At 40.5% G+C, this 20995-nt stretch overlaps 1 protein-coding gene across 1 annotated transcript in view; it reads right to left on the bottom strand.

Annotated features, from left to right (window-relative positions):
* Window positions 1-16401, bottom strand: part of TENM3 (teneurin transmembrane protein 3) — a 430454-nt gene extending 414053 nt beyond the window's left edge. The window contains exon 1 of the mRNA XM_029226434.1: window positions 16095-16401. Coding sequence (XP_029082267.1) covers window positions 16095-16326 — 232 coding nt within the window. The 5' untranslated portion in view covers window positions 16327-16401. The remainder of the gene's footprint in view (window positions 1-16094) is intronic.
* Window positions 16402-20995: the final 4594 nt, after the last annotated feature.

Below are 20995 nucleotides of genomic sequence, written 5' to 3'. Positions count from 1 at the left end.
CTGCATCGGCAGGCGGACCCTCAACCACTGCACCACCAGGGAAGCCCCACCATATGTTTTTATTTCTCTTGTGTATATACCTATGAGAGGCATTGCTGGGTCATATTGTATCAGCTCTATGTTTAACCTTTTGAGGAACCGCCAGACTGTTTTCCACAGCGGCTGTGCCACTTTACTTTCTGACCACAAGTGTGTGAGAGTTCCAGTTTCTGTACATCCTCACAACACTTATTACCTGTTGGCTCTCTTTTATGCCACACTGCCAGTGTGTATATACCATATTGTAAACTTGCAGTGAGGAGCTGGACTATAAGTCACTGGCACAGAAACTGGTGCTGAAACCGCGAACTGTCCTCTTAAACAGCAGTGGATTCCGCGGGTCTGCTACACAATTTCATTATTTCTTTATCATTTTTTTCTTTGCCTTCTTTATGCTGCCTTAGTCTTTGAAAATATTTTGTCTGTTAAAGTTAAAATATTCTTTAGCGCTGAAAGTCTACCTCTGAGACTGTATCCGAGAGAAATAAAATCACCTGGACTTAAACAGACATGTACAAATAATGTTTATTATGGCATGGTTGTAAAAATTAAAATAACTGGAATGTTTACCAGAAAGGGAACTGTTAAATACGCGATATATTCCCTGCATGGAAGGCTATGTGGCTATAGCAGAAAGAGTGGGTTTGGACCTATGTTTTCTGTTCTGGAGGGAAGCCTATTATATATATTTTAAGTAAAAAAAAATACAAGTTGCAAAGCAGTGTGTAGAGTATGATCCCATTTTTGGAAACTAAGAAAGAGACCCAACAGATTATATAAATGCCTATGGTTTTGAGCATCAATAAAGGGGAGGGGGCCATTAACTGTCAAGATGGACCACACAGAAGGAGACATAAGTGAAGGAAATCAGGAATTTTCTCTTCTATAGTTTTGAATTTTTACTTTGCATGATAATTTCCATTAATTTAAAAACATAAGAAAGAAAGATGAAAGTCTACCTTCTTTTAAGAAAACCAATATATTTTCTTGACTTGCTGTTTAATAGCTCCCATTCAATAATTAGAAATTTCGTTTACTACCTTCCCTTGGAGAAGCTGGGTTTTAAAACTCCTTCCTCATTTATTGTAAAGAAATGAAGTTGTCTAAGAAATACAGGAGCAACGTTTTTCTTTTCATTCTTCCCTTTCCCTTCATCATATATGGACTTTTTAAAAGGCGAATAAGCATCTATTTCTTCTATAGTAACAAGCCCCATAACTGAGCGTAGGAAATGGAGAGAAGGATCAATATAAGTGTAATACACAGAAATAAAATAATCTGTAACTGCCTTTAAGTATTTTCCTTGGTCGTTGTCAGCTTGGATGGAATTATATACTTTCTGACACGGAGGCACCATCCTCCAAGGGCGGAGCATAGCCCCAAACTACAAATTGGACAAACATTTCTTATTTGGTACTGGTGGATTCAGTGTCACCACCATCTTTCCTGGAGTTCCCTTTTTTGCTGTGTTTGTAAAACGATAAGAAGATCACAGACTAAAACAAGCGTATGGAATTTTTTTCCCTTTGAGTCCTAATGCATATTTTCTGGGATACTCCAAACTTCCTTACGTTAAATTTGTCACTCTTTGAACAGAATACCCACCCTTGAACATGCAGTAGAAGCTCCAGTGAGGGTATAAATCTTGACTTACAGGATCCTACACAAAACTACATTTTAAAAATTAACTTAAAATCCCACTAAATACCTTAACTTTCCCTACCCCATTTTACTCTCTCTATAAAACGTAAATATCGTCAACAGTATTCAACAGCCTTCTCGGTGTACCTATTCATAAGATATTAATATCTAATATTTCTAGAGGACAAAGGAAATGACCACTGCACACCGTATTTACAACGCAATTTATTACTCAAAATACGGGTCTAACGGAAGCCATTGCAGGTTACACCCCTCAGCATTCATCCTGAACTCGGCTGTGAACTGTATGTACCTGTCACTGGAAGTGTGTGGTTGAGACTTGACGGTGAACTTGCTGAGAAGCCTGAGAAGGGAAAACCCCAAGTGCATTTGCAAGCAGGGAAAGCAGGATTAGAATGATCAGCCCCAGAGAATATGCATTTTCTTCAAGATAAGATTTGTGAAGCCCCCAGGGGGGGACAAACATGGATACTGAAGAGGAGGCTTGGTGGCTCAAACAAGAAAAATGAGGTTGTGAGTCTGCTGACTTATAAAGAAAAAGCATCTTCGTAGGCACGTACCATGAAGGATTTAGGTACCCACCGCAGAATAGTGCAATTCTGACGTTAGCAACCATTTGTACCCATTTGTAAGGAGAGTAATAACTTTAAACTTGGTTTTTCTCAAAAGCATTCTGAAAATGAATTTGCTTTTTATTTTTTACCCAGTCATTCTTTCTTTAGAACAACCCAGGACCCAGCGATGGATGCTAATACGCCTACAACCCTACAACGTATCTGCTGCTATCTGATAATCAAACTGCAGTAGGTATTGGTATAAATATGCGTGTGGTTTGGCGTGAAGCAGCAGGTGTTTAATAATTGTGACTGAAGCAGCACCACAGTGATTCACAATGTGGATCCAAAATTGGCAGTGTGGCAAGGAACCAGATACAAGTTTAGCAGCAAGAGGGTGCTCAGGACATCAGACCAATAAAGGCCGAGGCAGGGGGCAAGGATTACCCCTACTGTGTCCAGAGGAGAGCTATAAGCTACATCTATCTACTCACACCTTCTGGCAGGTAATCTACAAAGCAGGTTGGCTGCCAAGTCTGAAAGAGGCACTTACCTACTTAACAGCCAAAATTAGTTAACAATCAGTTAGGAAGGGGAGCTAAAAGAGGGAACTAAGAGGAAAACATTCACATGAAACGATGATAAACTGCAGCTCTTTAACTGGTGTCTTTAAGTACAGAAATTTAAAGCTGAGTAAACATGGCCATCTAAATCCTTTAATCCCACCGCTGACATTCGTAGTGACTGAGAAGGATTAATCATTTTGATCTCTAAATGAATCATTTTAAAGAGTTCATATTTAAAAGGAATAAACTTCGGAGTTGCAGTAATTAGCCTAGGGGATCTGATGTCTGTTTCAGGTTTTTGTCTTTCTGTATGAAACCCTGTTCTCCCGAAGAAAAGGTTTTCTTAGCACCAGGAAGTATTTCAGAAAACATGAAACGGGTTTCAGATTCCTTTCGTTTTTGTAAGATGACAGAGGGTAGAACTGGAAATTCACAGCAGCGCTAAGTGCTGAACGGTAAGACCACATGGTCATATTTCTTTTGAAGTCTAGGATCAGTTCCCATTATTCACTATAATGGCATCCAAGACTAAATGAAATCTCAGTCTTTAAAATTAAAAGCATTTTGCTCTTGGGTCTCAAATTTTCCTCTTTCACAGTTTCCAACATGCCTGAACGTTTAATCTATTTTCATAATGCAAAAAATACAAAGGAACAAAATAAAAGTAAGTGTAAGAAAAAAATGGATACATTCCATTTCACTTCCAAAACAGGATAAAATGGTACAGAGAGACACACAATTAGTATCTTAATCAACAGAGCTATGAATATTATTTTTACATCCGCCAAATGCTATTGGTGATATTCTAAAATTATACGTACATCTTTCATGATTTACATCTCAGAAATATGAATTTAATTCTTTTGACCTATCTGGAAACACACAATATGCGGAAAGATTTAAAAATTATTTATCATTTTAGGGAATTCCAACATTAAAACTGCCAAAACATGTAACCTATATCCAAGAGTTAAAAATGGACCTTTTTTCTATTTGGAAATGGATGAAAATATTTGAAAGGCATGGTCCCAACTGTGTGCCACCAAGTCGGCCTTCTCTCCCTCAGCACTGTGCTGGAAAGGTTGGGGGTGCTATTATCTTAGTGGGCAAAATGTCTTTATCCAGCAAAACACTGTAGTGCATTGGCAGCAGAGGTGGTCTCTAAAAGGACTGTGCTTGTGGTTCAGTGGAGACAATGTGACTGTCCCAGGACCAAGTGAAATGTCATCTTGGCTGAAGCTGGATGAAAAGAGAAAGCAAACCCCAGACTTCCCACATTCAGCTACACTTGTTTGAGCATGCCTAGTTTGGGGGGTTGTTTTTCAAAGTTATTACTGCTTAGGTAAATTCTATATGCAGTGAAGTACACAAATCTTAAGTGGACGCTTTCAGTGAGTTCTAACATATGTTCCCACCACGAAGCCCAACTAAACATGGCACATCTCCTTCACGCCCACAAAGTTCCCGTATCCCCTGAAGTCAATCCTCGTCATCATAGGCAACTACTGTTCTGACTTCTTTTTTTTTTTTTTTTGCGGTACGCGGGCCTCTCACTGCTGTGGCCTCTCCCGTTGCGGAGCACAGGCTCCGGACGCACAGGCTCAGCGGCCATGGCTCACGGGCCCAGCCGCTCCGCGGCACGTGGGATCTTCCCGGACCGGGGCACGAACCCGCGTCACCTGCATCGGCAGGCGGACTCTCAACCGCTGCGCCACCAGGGAAGCCCCTGACTTCTTTCATCATAGATAAGTTTTGTCTGTTCTTGAACTGAATATAAACAGTCACACAGTATCGACTATGGATCCTTTCACTTAATGGAATGCTTTTGAGGTTCTTCCACATTGTTGCGTTATCAGTAATTCATCTTTGGTATTACCAGGCTGTGTTCTATTGCATGAATGGAACTACAATTTGTAACATCCATTCACTTGGTGATTCCTGTTCGGGTTGATTATGGAGAAAGCTGCTATGAAGATAAAGCTTCATTTGTCTTATATGTAAATACTTAGGATATGCATTGCTCGGTCAAAAGGAAGATGTTATTTTTAAGTTTACATAAGAAGTTGCCAAAGAGTTTCTGAAAATCTTGCCATTCTGCATTTCGCACTCCCGCCAGCAATGTATGAGAGTTCGGTTGTTCCACATCCTTACAGATACTTGGTGCTGCGGAATTTTTTACTTTAGCCATTCCAGTGGGTGAGTGGTAATATGTCGTCGTAGTTTTAATTTTCAGTTCCCTGATGGCTAATGATGTTGAGCACTGTTTCAGGTACTCATCTGACATTTGTGTATTTTCCATGTAGTTTTGAAGGATTTTGTCCATTTTTAAATTGCATTGTTAATCTTTTTATTATTGAGTTATAGGAGCTCTTTATATAGTCTGGATATAAGTCCTTTGTCATATATATGACATATACGTATATATGTGTATATATGCATGCATATGACAAATATATATACTGTCATATATATGTGTGTGTATGTATACATATATATATATATATATATACAATTTTCTCTTACACTGTGGCTTGCTGTTTCATTTTCTTAAAGGTATTTTCTGATAAGTAGAAGTTCTAATGTTGATGAAGTCCAATTTATCAACTTTCTTTTTCTTTTATGTTTTGTCCTTTTTATGACCTAAGCTATCTATGCTTACTTCAAGGTTGCAAGCATATTCAAGAACATGGTTAGCTTTTTCTGTGGTTTTCTTAAAAGGGCTTGGTTTTTTCTTGTAAATTAGGAAGGCGAAAGAGTAGGAAAATAATAGGATCAGACTCTGTTTATTTCTGGCTCTGGAACTCACCAGCTGTTGACTGAGTGAGCATTTTCACAAGTCTGGGTCTCAGTTTTCCTCATCTATAAAATGGACTTAGAGGAGCTCAGATATCTCCCAACCGTAAGTTTATGCAGAGGCATAAAGAAGGTAGCACAATGGACCATGAAACAAGGCTGAGAACAATAGTATCATGAGTCCAAGCAGGAGGAAAAGGAAGAGAATAGACCTTGGTAAAAGTACGGGTCACAAGGGTTAAAATGCCCTTTAGTACCAGGAACTTTGGGTTTATATTTCATCCCTAAACTAAATCAGAAACCCTGTGCCATGCTCCTACTGTGCCTGGAATTCATCCTGAATCGAAAACCAACCCTCAGGACAGTGTGAACATTAACAACGGTACCTGCCTGTCTGGAAAGGTGCTTCTCCTCCCCACTCCTATGGCTCCAAGACAGGGATTATTTTTGCCTTTGACCTTTGATGATTTAGAGCGGCAGGTTTTCCCTCATAGCCCCACTCTCCAAATACAACCTCTGTGAATATTTTACTGTTTTTTCTTTCCTTTCTCTTTCTTTCTTTTTTTGTAATTCTGCAAATGGATTTTGTTGTGTTTATTTCAATACTTTTAAGAGTTTTTGAGTCAAGTTTTGTGTGATGCAATTCACAAGTTGGTCTTTTTTTTTTTTTTGGCTTCTTCCTAATCCCAAACTTCACAGTTGTACAGCAAGTCCTTGCTGTAGGAATCAATGTATTGCGTTTAGATGTTGATAATGGATCACTATATATTTTTCAATGGAAACAACATGGAGGAAGGCCCGATGGAACACGCAGGTGTATTAGGTCACCTGGATGGAAGAACATTCTAGGGTGTGACTCCAATGTACAAGGCTGTCTGTCTGAAAAGAACGTGTGCAGAATTCCAAACAGGAACACCTGTCACTATGGTTGCTTCTCCCATTCATTTTCTGCTTACCAAGCTGGGAGGAACTTCCTCAGCAAATCACTGGTGGTCACCTGGTTCACAGATGCTCTACGAGGGATGCCAGGACACGAGCTGTGCAGGGGGGGATGCAGGGGCCCGGATGAGCTACTGCTTTTCTCAGACTAATAGGAAAACTCATGACCTTTTCATGTGTTCACTGACCACTTGAATTTGCTCTTCTGTGAATTGAAGCTATTTCCCATTGGGTTGTCTTTCTGTTTTCAATTTGTAAAAGTCACTCTTACTTTATTTTCTGTGTGTGTGTGTGTGTGTGTGTGTGTGTGTGTGTATCTTTTATCTGTCACATGGACTATAAACATATTTCCCAACAAAATAATTTTGTTCGTGGTATGCTTATTTATATTTTATATAAAAGATTTTAAGTAAAAAATAATCATATAAGGCTTCTCTTCTGGTTTTTTTAATTTCAATTAGAATGGTCTCCTCTATTCTCGGGATGTACATAGTCCCTGGGGCAGGCTGTGTAGATTCACAACCAGTTTTTCCTTGCCTTCCTCTGTTATAAAAGCTGGAAAGCAAAAATAGTAAATGTTCCCTCTTCTCATGCAGCTAAGCGTAGCCAAGGATAACAGTTGTGGAAAAAAGAGATGCAAGAAGACGTCTCTGGGGAGTGAAAGGAAATAGTCCAATGGAGAGAAACCCTTCTCACTTTTGCTTTGGTTCTATTTTAACAGGAATATGAAAATGCAGCAAACATCTGGGGATCCGTGGGACAAAGACCACATGCTACAGATGACTGAGCCAAGAAAGATAGAAGGTACCTGGGGCCCTGATGGCATCTTTGAACCCTGGACGGTCTGCCTCTGGACTTCTTGTTTTGTAAGAAAATAATTCTGTTAGGTGTTTAAACCACTGTTTCTGGAACTTTCTGCTACTCATGGGTCAAGTCATTGCTACTTTATTCAGTCTCTCAAATCAACTTCTAGAGTTCTTATTGCTTTATTTTTTACATTTGTCTTTAATCCATCTTAATTTATTTTTGAATATGCTGAAAGATATGGGTCCAATTTTATATTCTTCCAGATGGATAACCAGTTGTGCCAGCACCATTTATCAAATCCCAATGAATAGAAAAACCATTTTTTGTTTTATGCTAAATTTCCCTGCATGCTAGGATCTATTTCTGAAATTTTAGCCAACTCCACTGATCAACTTGTCTTTATTTACGCCAATATCTTATAGACGTGATTACATGGCTTTATACTATTTTAAACAATATATGGTAAGGCCCTTTTATCCTCACTTTTGAATATATTTTTGACATTTATTCTTCCACATTAATTTTCAGATCACTTTCTCCAATTAAACATAAGCCTTGACTCCTATGCATTTATTTTCATAGAACTGATATTTTTATATCTGTCTTCCCATCCGAAAACATTGACTGTCTTTCCATTTATTCAGATCTGTTGTCTGTCTCACAATAATATTTACAGATCTCTTCATATTAGGTCCTATACCACTCTTGTTAACATTTATTCCAGAGAACTTTATAGTGTTTGTTGCCATTGTGGTAGGATATTTTTTTTCTGACTGCCAAGTTTAGCCAATTATTGTTTAATAAGTACTTAATGGTGTACAACATGCATCAGGTATTATTCTAAGCAGTTTATATATATCAACGCGTTTCATTGTCAGCAAACCGTAGATTGAAAGCTAAAGCACAATGGACATAGAAGGAAACTGAAGCACAGAGAAATTAAGTGATTTGTTCAAGCAAGTTACTCGGCCAAAATGAGGTAACTTGCCGCTTGGTTAATGAATGGCAGATGTGGGTCTCAAACACATATCTTCATCCAGAATATATACTCTTAGCTATTATGCTAAATATACTACCAGTGATGTCCATAGATTCATCTTGCATTTACCCAAGTACCAATTTGCTTCAAACTTGAAAAAAATTTTTCTAGTGGTTTTTATTTCACATGGTTTTTTGTATGTACAAAATCAATCACATATTTAGCAAAAGTGCTAATTTTAACGTTTTCCAAAATATATATCAATTGTTTCATTTTCTTCTCTTACTACAATTGCTAAAATGTCTAAACAATTTTGCATAGTAATTGTGAGGGTAGGTGAGCCTTTTTTGTGTTACTGATTTTAACTGAAATAGTCCTAGAATCTTACCCTTGAGAATGCTTTTTTTTTTTTTTTTTTTTGCTGTACGCGGGCCTCTCACTGTTGTGGCCTCTCCCGTTGCGGAGCACAGGCTCCGGACGCGCAGGCTCAGCGGCCATGGCTCACGGGCCCAGCCGCTCCGCGGCATGTGGGATCCTCCCGGACCGGGGCACGAGCCCGTGTCCCCTGCATCGGCAGGCGGACTCTCAACCACTGCGCCACCAGGGAAGCCCTAATTTTTTTGATTGATCATCTTACACGACTAACATATTTGTTTTTTTTCCTTCTTGTTTACTTAGTGAGTTTTATTTTAATCAGGAATGGGTTTAAAATTTTATCCCAAACCTTTTCATCATCTAGTGATAAGATCATGCTTTTCTACACTGATTTATTAATCTAATTATGTTAATAGATTTCCCAACATTGAAAAATCCTTGCATCATCACCCAGGATTAGTAACCACTTGGTTATTAATCTGGTCCAGACTGTTACCCTTTTTATACATTGCTAGATTCTTATATACAAATGGTTATTTAGAACTTTCATTACATACATATCGAGAAGAAATTTTGGTCTAGATAGTTTCTTTTTTGCACTATGTTAATCAAGTTTTGTTGTTAAGGTTATGTCAACCTCACAATATGAATTTTAGTGCTTTCCATCTTTTTCTTTTCTTTTTTATTTTTTTGGTGTTGAATAGCTTTTTGAACTATGGACTTACATAACCTTTGAAGGTTATGTAAGATTTACCTAGGACCCTATCTGGTACTTTTTAATGGCGTCCCTTTTAATCACCTTGCTAATCTCTTTTGAGGTAACTGATTCTGATGACTTTTCTCCATGTTTTGAAATAATTTGGGGTTGATCATATTTTACTAAGAAAAAATAAATTTCCCTAGATTTAAAAAAATGTGTTGTTTGGAGCAGTTCCTTTTCGTTGTTATGATGTGTTCAGTATCTCTCCTTATTTTCGTTCTCATTATTCTTTAATCGGGACCGTCAGGGGCTTTCTGGTTTCTTAGACTTCTTAAAGAATCAACTTTTTGTTTGTTTTTAATTTAAGTTTATCACGATGATCTACTTCTTCCTATTTTCCTTTGGTTCCTTTTTCCCGATATTTCACTTATTTCTTAATATATACAGTATGTTCATTTTTGTTGGTCTTTTTAGATCTGTCTCTGAAGGAGGTGAACCACATATCCCTCAATAAATGTGTTTTAACAACATTTTTTCCCTAAAAGCTTCTGCTTTGTAAATTTAGCTGCTATATTGTGTAATGTATGCACTTTAAGAGTATTCATCCCGTTGTCTCTTACCATTTACTTAGTGGTTCTCTTTACCCTGTTGAGTGTTTTTAATTGCAAATTCCACCTTTCCTAATATTAATACTGCCAATCCTACTTTCTTTTTGTTTGTATTCACCTGATATCTCTTGATATCCATCTCTTTATTCTCAACCACTTTTTAACCATTTTAAGTCTGTTTCTTATAAATACCAATAACGTTTATAAATCAGCTGGTTAGTTTCTGTTTGTGTCAAAATTCAGTTCATTTCTATTTCATGTAATATGTCATATGGGAGAGTTCACGTCTTCCATCTTGTTTTATGGTTATTCATGATTTTACCTGTTTCCTCTTTTTCCTTGGAGCTGTTTTTGCTAAATCGATCAGATTGCTATTCATGCCTTTTCCCCCCTGCTAATTAGGTAGGTCTATTGTGCTTTCTTCATTTCACTAATGATTACCTTCCCTTCCCTGACATTCATATTCAAATACATATTTTTCATTACCACATGAATGAAAGATAGCAATTATTCCCCTCCACTAAAGCTCTGTTCCATAACTGTTTCTCCCCTCTTTCTTCAGATGAGATTTTTGGAACACTTTTAATTTCCCTACCAGCTTCTCCCAACTATTGGATTTTGCTGATATGGAAGGAGCTTTATTTCTAGTCTTTTCTTAGGGTTTCCCTTGTAGTGGTTCTTGCACATTTCCACTCGCTCTATCGTCATTTGGGATTTGACCGCACATATACTGCACGGTGGGTGGTTCACCACGTTTTCCTTTCCTTTCACAGGTAGTGACTCTGATTCAGTTGGTATCACTTCTTGAATATTTCAGATGGTGCACATTGGTGATACAGTCTCTGAATCTCTGCATGTCCCTAAATATATTGCATTTACTCTGAGAGATGGATGATATCTTCTCTGCATATAGAACCCCTGGGTTGTAGTCTTTTCCTTGTGGTAGAAGTTATTCTGTTGTCTTCTGGTTTTCACTGTTGATGATGAGAGATTCATTAGTTTTATATTTGTTTCTTTTGTAAGTCACAAGAAGAGAAACTTGTTTTTCCTTCTCTAGAATCTTGTAATATATCTTTATCCACAAAGTTAAAGAATTTCTCGAGGATGTGCTAAGGGGTGTGTGTGTGTGTTTTCTTAATTTTACCTGGAACTTCATCTTCTGAGTCATTTCTTCTACTTGGTCTTCAAAACCAGTCATCTGGAGTTCAGCAATGACCACCCTTCCTTCTTCAACATATCTATTCTGTTTTTTTGGTTTGTAAATTATGGCTTTCCCCACCTTAGCGTTCGGCCGTTACTGCTGGTTTTGCTGCTGTGCTTTTTTTTTTGTACTTAGATGTCTGAGAGTGCTCTTATTATAATCTTTCATTTGGGTTTGGGTTTTCCTTTTCTTCCCATCGCTCATTTGCATTCAGAGCTTCCTGATCTGTTTTGTATCCTACCTCACTTCCTACGTGCTGGGCGCCATTAAGCTTGTTGCTGCTTTCCTGGGGGCTGCCTTGGAAGCAGTGACAAGTCGTCTTAGTTGCTGGGGACAAGGCTTTCTACTCCCTGAGTTCCGGGGCTGGCACTCTCACAGTACTGGAGGGGAGAAAAGGCATCCACTTAGGCTCCCTCAGCTCCCGAGGGGCCAAGGAAGAGAGCTGCCCCTGCAGCACGACGTCCACCCCCGTGAGTAGTGTGGGAGGGGCCGGGGAGCCTCTCTCCGGCACCGTGAAGCCACAGCGTCCTCTCTGATCCTCACGCTAGGGCTTCACCCCACTTCGAGCTTTCATCTGGCCCAAGAAGAAAGGCACGTGCATCGGCTTTTTCCACCAGGACCCTAAGAGGGTTCTAGACCTCATGTGCACCCATATCACTGCTCAGCTCAGGAGGGGTAAAGAGCCATTTGGGAGAGGGGTAAATGAGGCATCACTCGAACAACCCTTATACCAGAGTCCTGGATACATGTGTACAGAAAAATTCAGACCGCGCCTCTAATGCCCTTTTGTTTCTCAAAAGAGGGTCACATTTGGTCAGGGGAAGGTCTAGCGTCTGGAATCTTGTATAAAAGATGGACCGGGTCTCAGGACACAGCCCACCAAGCAGGTGCAGCAGGTGCAGCAGGAGGCTTCAGGGCTTGTGGCGTCTCCTTTCCCACCAACTCTACTGGAACCAGCCTTGGGCCAGCAATACCATGAGGCGAGAAGTCGTGTCTGTGGGAGCTGGGGGTTGCTGAGCACCCCTGATGGCGACAAGCAGGAAGAGAAGGCAAATCCCAGAGCAGCGGTGAGGAAAGAGGAGAGTTGCTGGGACCAGAAGCAGGCAGTCAGGGAGCCCCACTCAGAAATCAATGACCTTCCTCCTTCCCTTTCCTACTTTGTAAATGTATTATGTATTTTGATTTCAGGTGCGTACAAACACAGACATAAGGCTGTCTGCTTTTCAAATTTAAAAACAGGTAACCTTCCTCCCCTGACATTCTATAAATGAAGAATAAATGGTAGGCTTTTCATTTTAAAATTCTGAAATTCACAACCACAACACTGATGACTGACTAACGGGTAAACACTTCGGGTTAAGACTATCTCAGAGGTGTTTTTCCTTTTTTTCCAGGGTTAGGGCTCTATGGAAAAAAAGTGTTCCCACTTCCAGATATCACCTCATTTCAAACTTCACCTTCACGGCCAATGTTCCTCACTGGAGTTGATGAGCTTCCACATTTGGTCAAGGACATCACAGGCAATGTACATAGTGCGGAGAAGGAAAGATCTTTTATTTTATCACTTCTCTAAAAACTGTGGGATGATCTTATGCAGCTGTTTCATAAGAAATGTGTCTCAGATCTGACAGGATAAATTCCCTTCAAAGATGAATCAAAGAAAATAGTATCCAAGGATGCCAAAGAAGCCACTATTAGCCTAACCCCATCACACCTACAGAGAGCTCCACAGCTGCTAAAAGGACTATTCCCACCACCCAGTAAACCACACGGAGAGATTTAAAAGGAGAGAAAGAGATCTGTGTGAGAACCGGTCAAATGACACATTACTGTGAAAAGGAAATCCTCCTTAGCTTTACAGTATCTGAATATAACACGTAATTAACAATAGTCACTTGCCAGTCAGTAAAGCCGTAAAAAATGATTAAAATTAAGTTTGATAATAGGCCATAAAACTGGTCGATAAAAATAAAAATACTACATTTCTTTTTTTTAAGGTTGACTAAAATCATTGTGTTTCTAGATTTGAATTCTCCATGTAATTGCATTAACAGGCGTCTCTACTCTCCCTTCTTGCAGCTGAAGCTGCGTTTTCCTGTGTCATTCAAAGAAGAAGTGGATTTGGACTGGCAAGCCGCTTTGAAACTCCATGGACAAGCTCAATTAGCATGATTCTTTGGAAGAGTTTCAACGGTCTTTGGCTACCATTAATATTTTTAATCTTTCATTTTTATTATGTGTATGATGTCAGGAGCTGTGGCAGGAAGCACATTTTGTCAATTAAATAATTAATACCACAGCATAATAGTCAGGGAGGAAAAACTGACATTTGTCAGGTTCAAAGAAAATGAAAGGCTGGGAGGATTCTTCATCATGCGTGCTTGGGAAACACATCACCCGATAGCAGACTTTCCCTTGTTCCTTTCTCACCTCATCTGCCGCTCCTGCTACAAATATTCCCCACATCAAAGCAGACGAAAGAAAAAGCATTTGCAATGCTTCCCGCTTCCCCACATGCTCATCCACCCAATCAGAAAATCACGCCCATTTTATTTCCCAAATATGTGTCCAGTCTCCTCATTTCTCTCGATCGGTACCATCAAAATTGGCTAAGACTGACTCCACGAAACCAAAGGGCAAGGTTGACACTGAATTGCCCGTTTTCTGCCTTGGCAACTGCACAGAGGTTAGAAGCCTGAGCACCTGGGGGCAGACAGGCCTGGGTTCAAGTCCCAGCACGGCCCTCACTGGCCACGGGATCCCAGGCCTCCAAGCCTCGACCGTCTCAACCTGTGAAAGGACGATGCCCCTGGGCCCTACGTCCCGAGGTGCTGTGAGAGTTCAGTGATGGTGCACGTGACTCCGAGCACACTGACTGGAACGAGGTAAGGAATCAGCACACCTCAGCTGTCCATAGCAGTGCATTCCATTTACGTCCTTAATACGACCCGATTTATGAACACGTCAACTGAATGGCAGCACCTCCGCACGCTGCACTTTTGCTTTTCCTTTCACCTCCGCTCTGAAACCTCTTCTCACCACTGCACTTGGCCGCTCCTGACAAGAGGCCCCTGGCGGCTGCCTTGTCTCTGTCCCTTCCCTCTGCCCCGTTCACTCTCTAGTCCTTGGCTGGCAAGGAGCTAGGCGACAGGGATGTTTGGTCCCCTAAGACTTTGGTTCCGGGCTTTCCACAGATGGCCTCGCCGTGTCATGAGCAACAGTGTGCACTGGACGAACGCTGCCTGGGAGGTGAAAACTTCAGCTCGCTATTTTTAACCCGTTAAGCATCCTCTCTGCCTAAACTAAACGCTTGCTTGGGGCAGAGACGCGCTTCCTCGGCGCATCACGCCACATGTGCTGCTTTGTTCCCTCTCCCGGGATCCCACAATGTAGCTTCTTCTTTGCCAACAGGGCACTAAAAGTTATTTTTGTTACAAAAGGTGAGACTTCACACCGGGTTCAGACTGCCTGCATTTCTACAGTACCTGCTGTTTTTGATACTGGTGAAAAATGTACTCTGATAATCTCTGTTAACTGTGTAGAGATTATGAAGGAAGAAATGGGGTTTAGAATGATCACACATGGGACAATGAACTCAAGTCCCTTAATTTAGCAAGAGTACCTATCTCAAATAGCTGCTCTGTATTTCCCTTAAAAACTGGATTTGAAACGTTAAGCAAGTTCTTCCTCTTTCGTATAATTCGATACCTGTAATTAGTAAGGCATGCTTTCGCGGGGAACACAATCTCTCTGGCAAATCAAATGAGGTTTCTTGACGTAAACTGGTTTAGGTGAGGGAACACTATTTCAATCTATTGAGGGTGGCTCTTTCCACAACGTAGAGAAGAAAAGAACCATGGAAAAGTTCAAACTTTGGAATGATTTATAGCATTGTTACTTTTTCTTAAGTTTGTTCCTGTTCAGTATCAAACTGTTAGTCACACTGTCTGTAAGGCGACTGGAAAAGAAAGAATATATTCTTTATTTCTGAAGTTTAATTTATTTTTCCTTGTTTCTTGATAAGGTTAGCTACGGGATGCTAAGCTCTAGGTAAATGAACTGTGCAATGCAGATGTAAGAGGATTTTATTTTTATTAGTGGTAACGTTGCCCACATCTCAAGACTGTGTTGGAAGGAACAAAATGTCCCTCTGTATGCCTAATTTTAAAGAAGCCACTGTCTTTAAAGCATGGAAATCAGTAGGGTTAGGACTGTGAACTCGAGTTACAGAAGTCGCTATTGCACTGGCAGAACACGCAGGCAGAAAACAGAGTGTAAAAGTGTCCAACAAACACATGGGAAGGACCAAACCATAATGGATTACATTATGGGAAACTAGGATGTTTTAAGGCCTAAACTGAACGTCCCAAAATGCCTTCGAGAGAGAAAATGGAACCCCTGTGACGCAGGCTCTTCTATAAACAGACACAAACAGCTGGGCCAGATGGATCACGAGATGATCCAGAGGAAGAATTCTTACTTTCTCATGAGGGAAAGATGAGTTTCCTCACACCAGTTCTAACTACAAAGACAGTGTCTGTGTGCACCTTCCTGAGCCTGGCAGGGAGCCCTGGAGACCTGGGTTTCAAGTTTATGCACCAACACTTGGACCACACGCAGAATCGCAACCTCACATACGAAATGTGGGGTGTGGGATGATTCTTTACATGGGTCCATACCTGCATCTGGGTCCATGTGTCCATAGGTGGCTTTCTACTTTTAATGTGGGATACTCGGGGATCATCTAATATCTCAAAGTCTAAATCAGAGGGTAGGACATCAATCTAAGAAATAATCATATCACCTCGAAGGGAAAAAAGTGACACCTGCAGGAGCCGAGCGTGCTTCGCTCTGCTAGAGCGATGACCTACCTTGTCTGGCGAGCTCATCTGCTTCTCTGTGAACCAAATCCTTTACTCTGTTTCCATAAAGCAGCCGCGAGGAATCGTGATCAAAAGCTTTCAGGGTCTCACTGGAACTGTAGGACTTCTGTGTAGGAACCCTGCACTCCGCGCTGTCTGCTGAGGAATTAGCACAGCGCCGCTCCCTCTCCCGTCTGTTCTTGGTCAGGGAGCAGTAAGGCCTACGCTCCTTCACATCCATGCTTCATTCCTTCCGGGCGCACATCAGTCCTGGCTGCGGCGAAGTATGCTCAGGGTTCCATTCTCACTGGCCTGTCTGTGAAGATAAAAGGTTTGCACGATGTCAGCGTCACATTCGCCTACAAACTGACTGTACCCTTCTCAATCTGGAGAATGGTGGAAAGTAAGGGTATTATTGCTTATTGAGCAAACTTGCTTTCCACAAGAAATGAAAATTCGTGAAATCAGTGTAAAATGTCCTGTATTATCAGGAAGTGAGGCACACGTTCTGGTAATGAGAGCTACGGGTGCTTGTTTAAGCTACTAGATCTGATTTTTCACATTAATACAAAAAAAGAAGTAAGGTCAACCACAAATTTTGATACAGAAGCTAGCTAAAAATTGGTCTTGACGTTTTCTAAATTTTCCACAATGGAAAAGTTTTCTCTTGCTGCATTTTCTCCATTCATAAAAAATTACCTTTCTTTTTCTTACAAAAACGCATACTACTTTTATTTATTTATTTATTGAAGATTAGGAGCAAATTGGGAGCTTCACAGAAGTAAAACTTTGTCAAGTGCATTGAACGTTTGATTATTTTTCACAAAGACGTCTCCTTCAGAGGGCACAATTATCATGTGTTAATGACCTAAATGTCTTGACAGGTGGAAAAAAGCGGATCCTTCTCTTCTACTCCTCTCCTTCAAAAGCACTGTGCTTTCTAGAAAATGAATTTAATCAGCACTATCTTGATTTTTAAGGCAATGCAAGTAGCTAAATTGATGGGATAGTTTCCTGCAGGGGCCGGTAGCGAGAATGAGTTAGAAGGAGCAGGGCGAATTGTGTTTCTCTGCCTAGCAACTCTCTTTTTCCTGAATTTGCTAAAAGGACAGGGGTCAGGGTGGGTAGAAAAGGCTCTGCTGCTGAAGATACAGGGCCCAGAAGAGGGAGGGCCGTATCCACATTCTACACCGTGGTCCAGGGCTCATCCACATTCTACGTGGTCCTCCTTTCAATTCTTTCTCCTTTTGTCTTTCCTTTCAGTCTGAAGGTCCCTTAAGGCCTTGTCTTCAGCATTCAGTGTCTTCCCCGCCCCACTCCTTTCCTAAACTCACTTTTTATTTGAGTGATTCCATAATCAACTTGAAACAAATGATTCCTGGTGGCCCCAGGTCTTCTCTTGGGTTCCACGTCCTTAGGGCTGGGACTCGTATTTAGCTATTTTCTCCTGAGAGTCCTTCTCCGGAAGAGTCTCTCTCCCCCTCTCTTCATCCTTGGCCATCATGAAACACATCACACTGCTCTCTCTAATGTGCTTCCAACTCGGAGTCTCTTCGCTGACTCTGATTCGCCCACGTCAACTCAGGTTACATCTACGCTGTCAACAAGTCTTGATTCTTTCTGAGCAAAATTACGACTCCTAATACCTTTCACTTTCTAACTTCTGCCTTCCTTCCAGCGATAAGGAGAGTGGGGAAACTCTGAGCTGGACTGACCCCAGAATACCAGAACCTATGCTTGGAAAAGCTGGGTGCTCCTCCAGCCGCCTCTTCAACCAAACTGAATCCTACCCCTCCCATATTGAGGGTATCCCACATGGGGTTCCATGTGTCTCTGCTACTGAACTGAGCTGCACTGTTAAAGTAGCTGCTAATATTTTAGCTTGGTTGTTGACATGTATCTTGACTTCCCTACCTTCTTCTACTTTTTGATGAATCCTATTTTATAAACTAACATTTTTCACGGACCCCCTCTGATTCATTACTCCATTTTTCTCTTTACAAGTTCTCCCAATAGCTTTTAATAGAAATTGGATTCCCCTTAACGTAGCTTTCCTTTCTGTTTAAGACAATAAATAATTTCAAGGTGCGGTGACAGGGACTATATTTGTACAACAGGATTAAAACAACAACACGCGAATTTACTCTTGTTATTCCAACAAACAGAAGTCACTTTAGATAAATATTTATCGAATGACTAACATGCTGAGAACACACCACTGAATCAAACACTGTCCCTGCCCTCAGGGAACATATGCTTAGTGAGGGAAACAGGTACATTCCTTCTACTGGAGTGAATAAATATGCCCAAGTTAAAGGAAAATCTTGTTTCCAAAATAGCCTTGATCTCTTTGGAGGAAAGGTTTATATGGACTCTCATAACTAAATGATCCTCAAAAAGCTTTTCATTGACCAGAAAAATATTGTCATTCAAGCATTTTTAGTAATAGAGTTTTGGGATTTGAAATCATTATAAAGGTTCCATTTCTTGCCCTAAGTTGACATCTTTCAAAAAATAAGTGTTGCTATATATACAAATATGTAGGCATTTTTATACTTTAAAAATGGACTGACTGGGACTTCCCTGGTGGTGCAGTGGTTAAGACTCCGTGCTCCTAATGCAGGGGGTCCGGGTTTGATCCCTGGTCAGGGAACTAGATCCCACACGCCACAGTGAAGATCCCACGTGCCTCAACTAAGACCCGGAGCCGCCAAATAAATATTTTTTTTAAAATGCCAGGAAAAACTGTTTTTTTTTTTCTTCTCTGCTGCAGTTTTGTTTCAATTAGTTAGGCCACGCATTGGTAAACTCTAGTCCCCTGGCCCAATCTGACCCATGGCCTGCTTTTGTAAATACAGTTTTACTGGAACGAAGCACATGTATTTGTTTACGTATTCTCCTTGGCTGTGTTCACGTTGCAAAGACAGAGTTGAGCGGTTGCTACAGAGACTGTAGTGAATTGAACTGTGGCTCCCAGAAAGATACGTTGAAGTCTTAAGCCCTGGTACCTGTGAAGGTGACCTTATCTGGAAATATGGTCTTTGCAGTTGTAATCGAGCTAGGATGAGGTCATAGTAAGTTAGGGTGGGCTTCAAATCCAATGACTGGTCCCTTTATGAGATAGAAGACGGGGATTTGGATACAGAGACGTACAGACAAACAAGAAAATGGGCCATGTGACGTTGAAGGCAGAGATGGAGGAATGCAGCTACGAGACAAGGGTGCCAAGTGTAGCCAGCAGCCACCAGAAGCCGGCAGAGACGCGGGGAATAGATGCCTCCCTAGGACCTCAGAGGCAGCATGGCCCTGCCGGCACCTCACTGCCATACTTCTTGCCTCCAGAACTGAAAGGATAAATTTCTGTTGATTCAAGCCATCAAATTTGTGATATTTTTTTACTGCAGCCCTAGGAAGCTAATACAGAGATCTGATGGCCCCACAAGGTCTAAACGATTTGCTGTCTGGCCCTTTACAGAAAAAAAAAAATTGCCCATGTCTAAGTCAGACCACACATATTTCCATTCTGTCTTTTTCTTTGTCCCTTTGGACCTTTGAATGTAAAAAGTATTTTCTTTACTATATAGTCCATGATACAGTTTTTCAGTCTTGCAAATCAGATAAGTCAATAAGTTCTTTAAAGTAATAATATGCACATACGTCATCAGTAGCAAAGATGCATCCTTGCAATAATGTTACCAATGTTTAAAAATCAATTCCAATTAAATGTTAATAAATTAGTAATCAAAAGATAATTTTATGCATTCTTGAGCTTTATACAACATCTCTAGCACAAAATATCTGACTTTTCTTTATTTGTGGAGCAATTCCAAAGTGCCATGAAAAATCAAGATAGAGTATTCAAATACACCATCAAAGAAAAAGGCATTTTGGGCTTAGAGCTTCCAAACAATAAAAAATCTTTTGCATCTGTATTTCCGGTTTTGCACATGGTTCAAACTCTTCAAGGATTTAATTTACACTGTAACGTTTGCAACTACAGATATGCTTCTGATGGAAGTCAGTGAGTTCAGTGTGACTTCAAAAGGCAGTTTTCTTAGATTAATATCCCATGGAAATGGCAGTGTTTATTAGAATATTCCAACCTTTTGTCTATATCTATAATTTCTTCTGTTTACATTTACTATTAATCTTGTGATTTACATAATTTTAAGAATCACATCCATAAAGGATATTGGGAAAATTTGTTGTGTGAGGCCAGTGTGATAATTTTTTATTTGATATTAAAATTATGATATTAATTAACATACTGGGAGTTTGGGGTTAGTAGATGCAAACCATTACATTTAGAATGGGTAAACAACAAGCTCTTACTGTAGAGCACAGGGAACTATATCCAATCTCCTGGGATAAACCATAATGGAAAAGAATATAAAAAAAGAATGTATATATGTGTATAACTGAGTCACTTTGCTGTACAGCAGAAATTAGCACAATATTGTAAATCAACTGTACTTCAATAAAAAAAGGGTAAAAAAATTTCTTTTTAATTAAAAAAAAAAAAAAGGCAGTTTTCTGCATTATCTCCTGCACTCAAAGCTGAGGACGAGAAGGTTAAAAAAATGCAGCTGCTTGGGCTTCCCTGGTTGGGGGTCCGCCTGCCGATGCAGGGGACGCGGGTTCGTGCCCCGGTCCGGGAGGATCCCACATCCCGCGGAGCGGCTGGGCCCGTGAGCCATGGCCGCTGAGCCTGCCTGTCCGGGGCCTGTGCTCCGCAACGGGAGAGGCCACAGCAGTGAGAGGCCTGCGTACCGCCAAAAAAAAAAAGCATTTTCTTAACTGGTGTTAAATTGTTGAAGCACTTCGATGGTGACTGCATAGTCCTACCAGAGGAAGAGGGTCGCTGGGAGCATATTTAGCATAAAGCAGTTAACGAACAGGACCCTCGCTGC

The sequence above is a fragment of the Monodon monoceros genome, unplaced genomic scaffold, assembly GCF_005190385.1.
Source record: "Monodon monoceros isolate NGI ecotype Baffin Bay Population unplaced genomic scaffold, NGI_Narwhal_1 Super_Scaffold_17, whole genome shotgun sequence".
In the NCBI taxonomy this organism is placed as follows: Eukaryota; Metazoa; Chordata; class Mammalia; order Artiodactyla; family Monodontidae; genus Monodon; species Monodon monoceros.
This window is presented reverse-complemented; position numbering and strand designations above follow the sequence as displayed.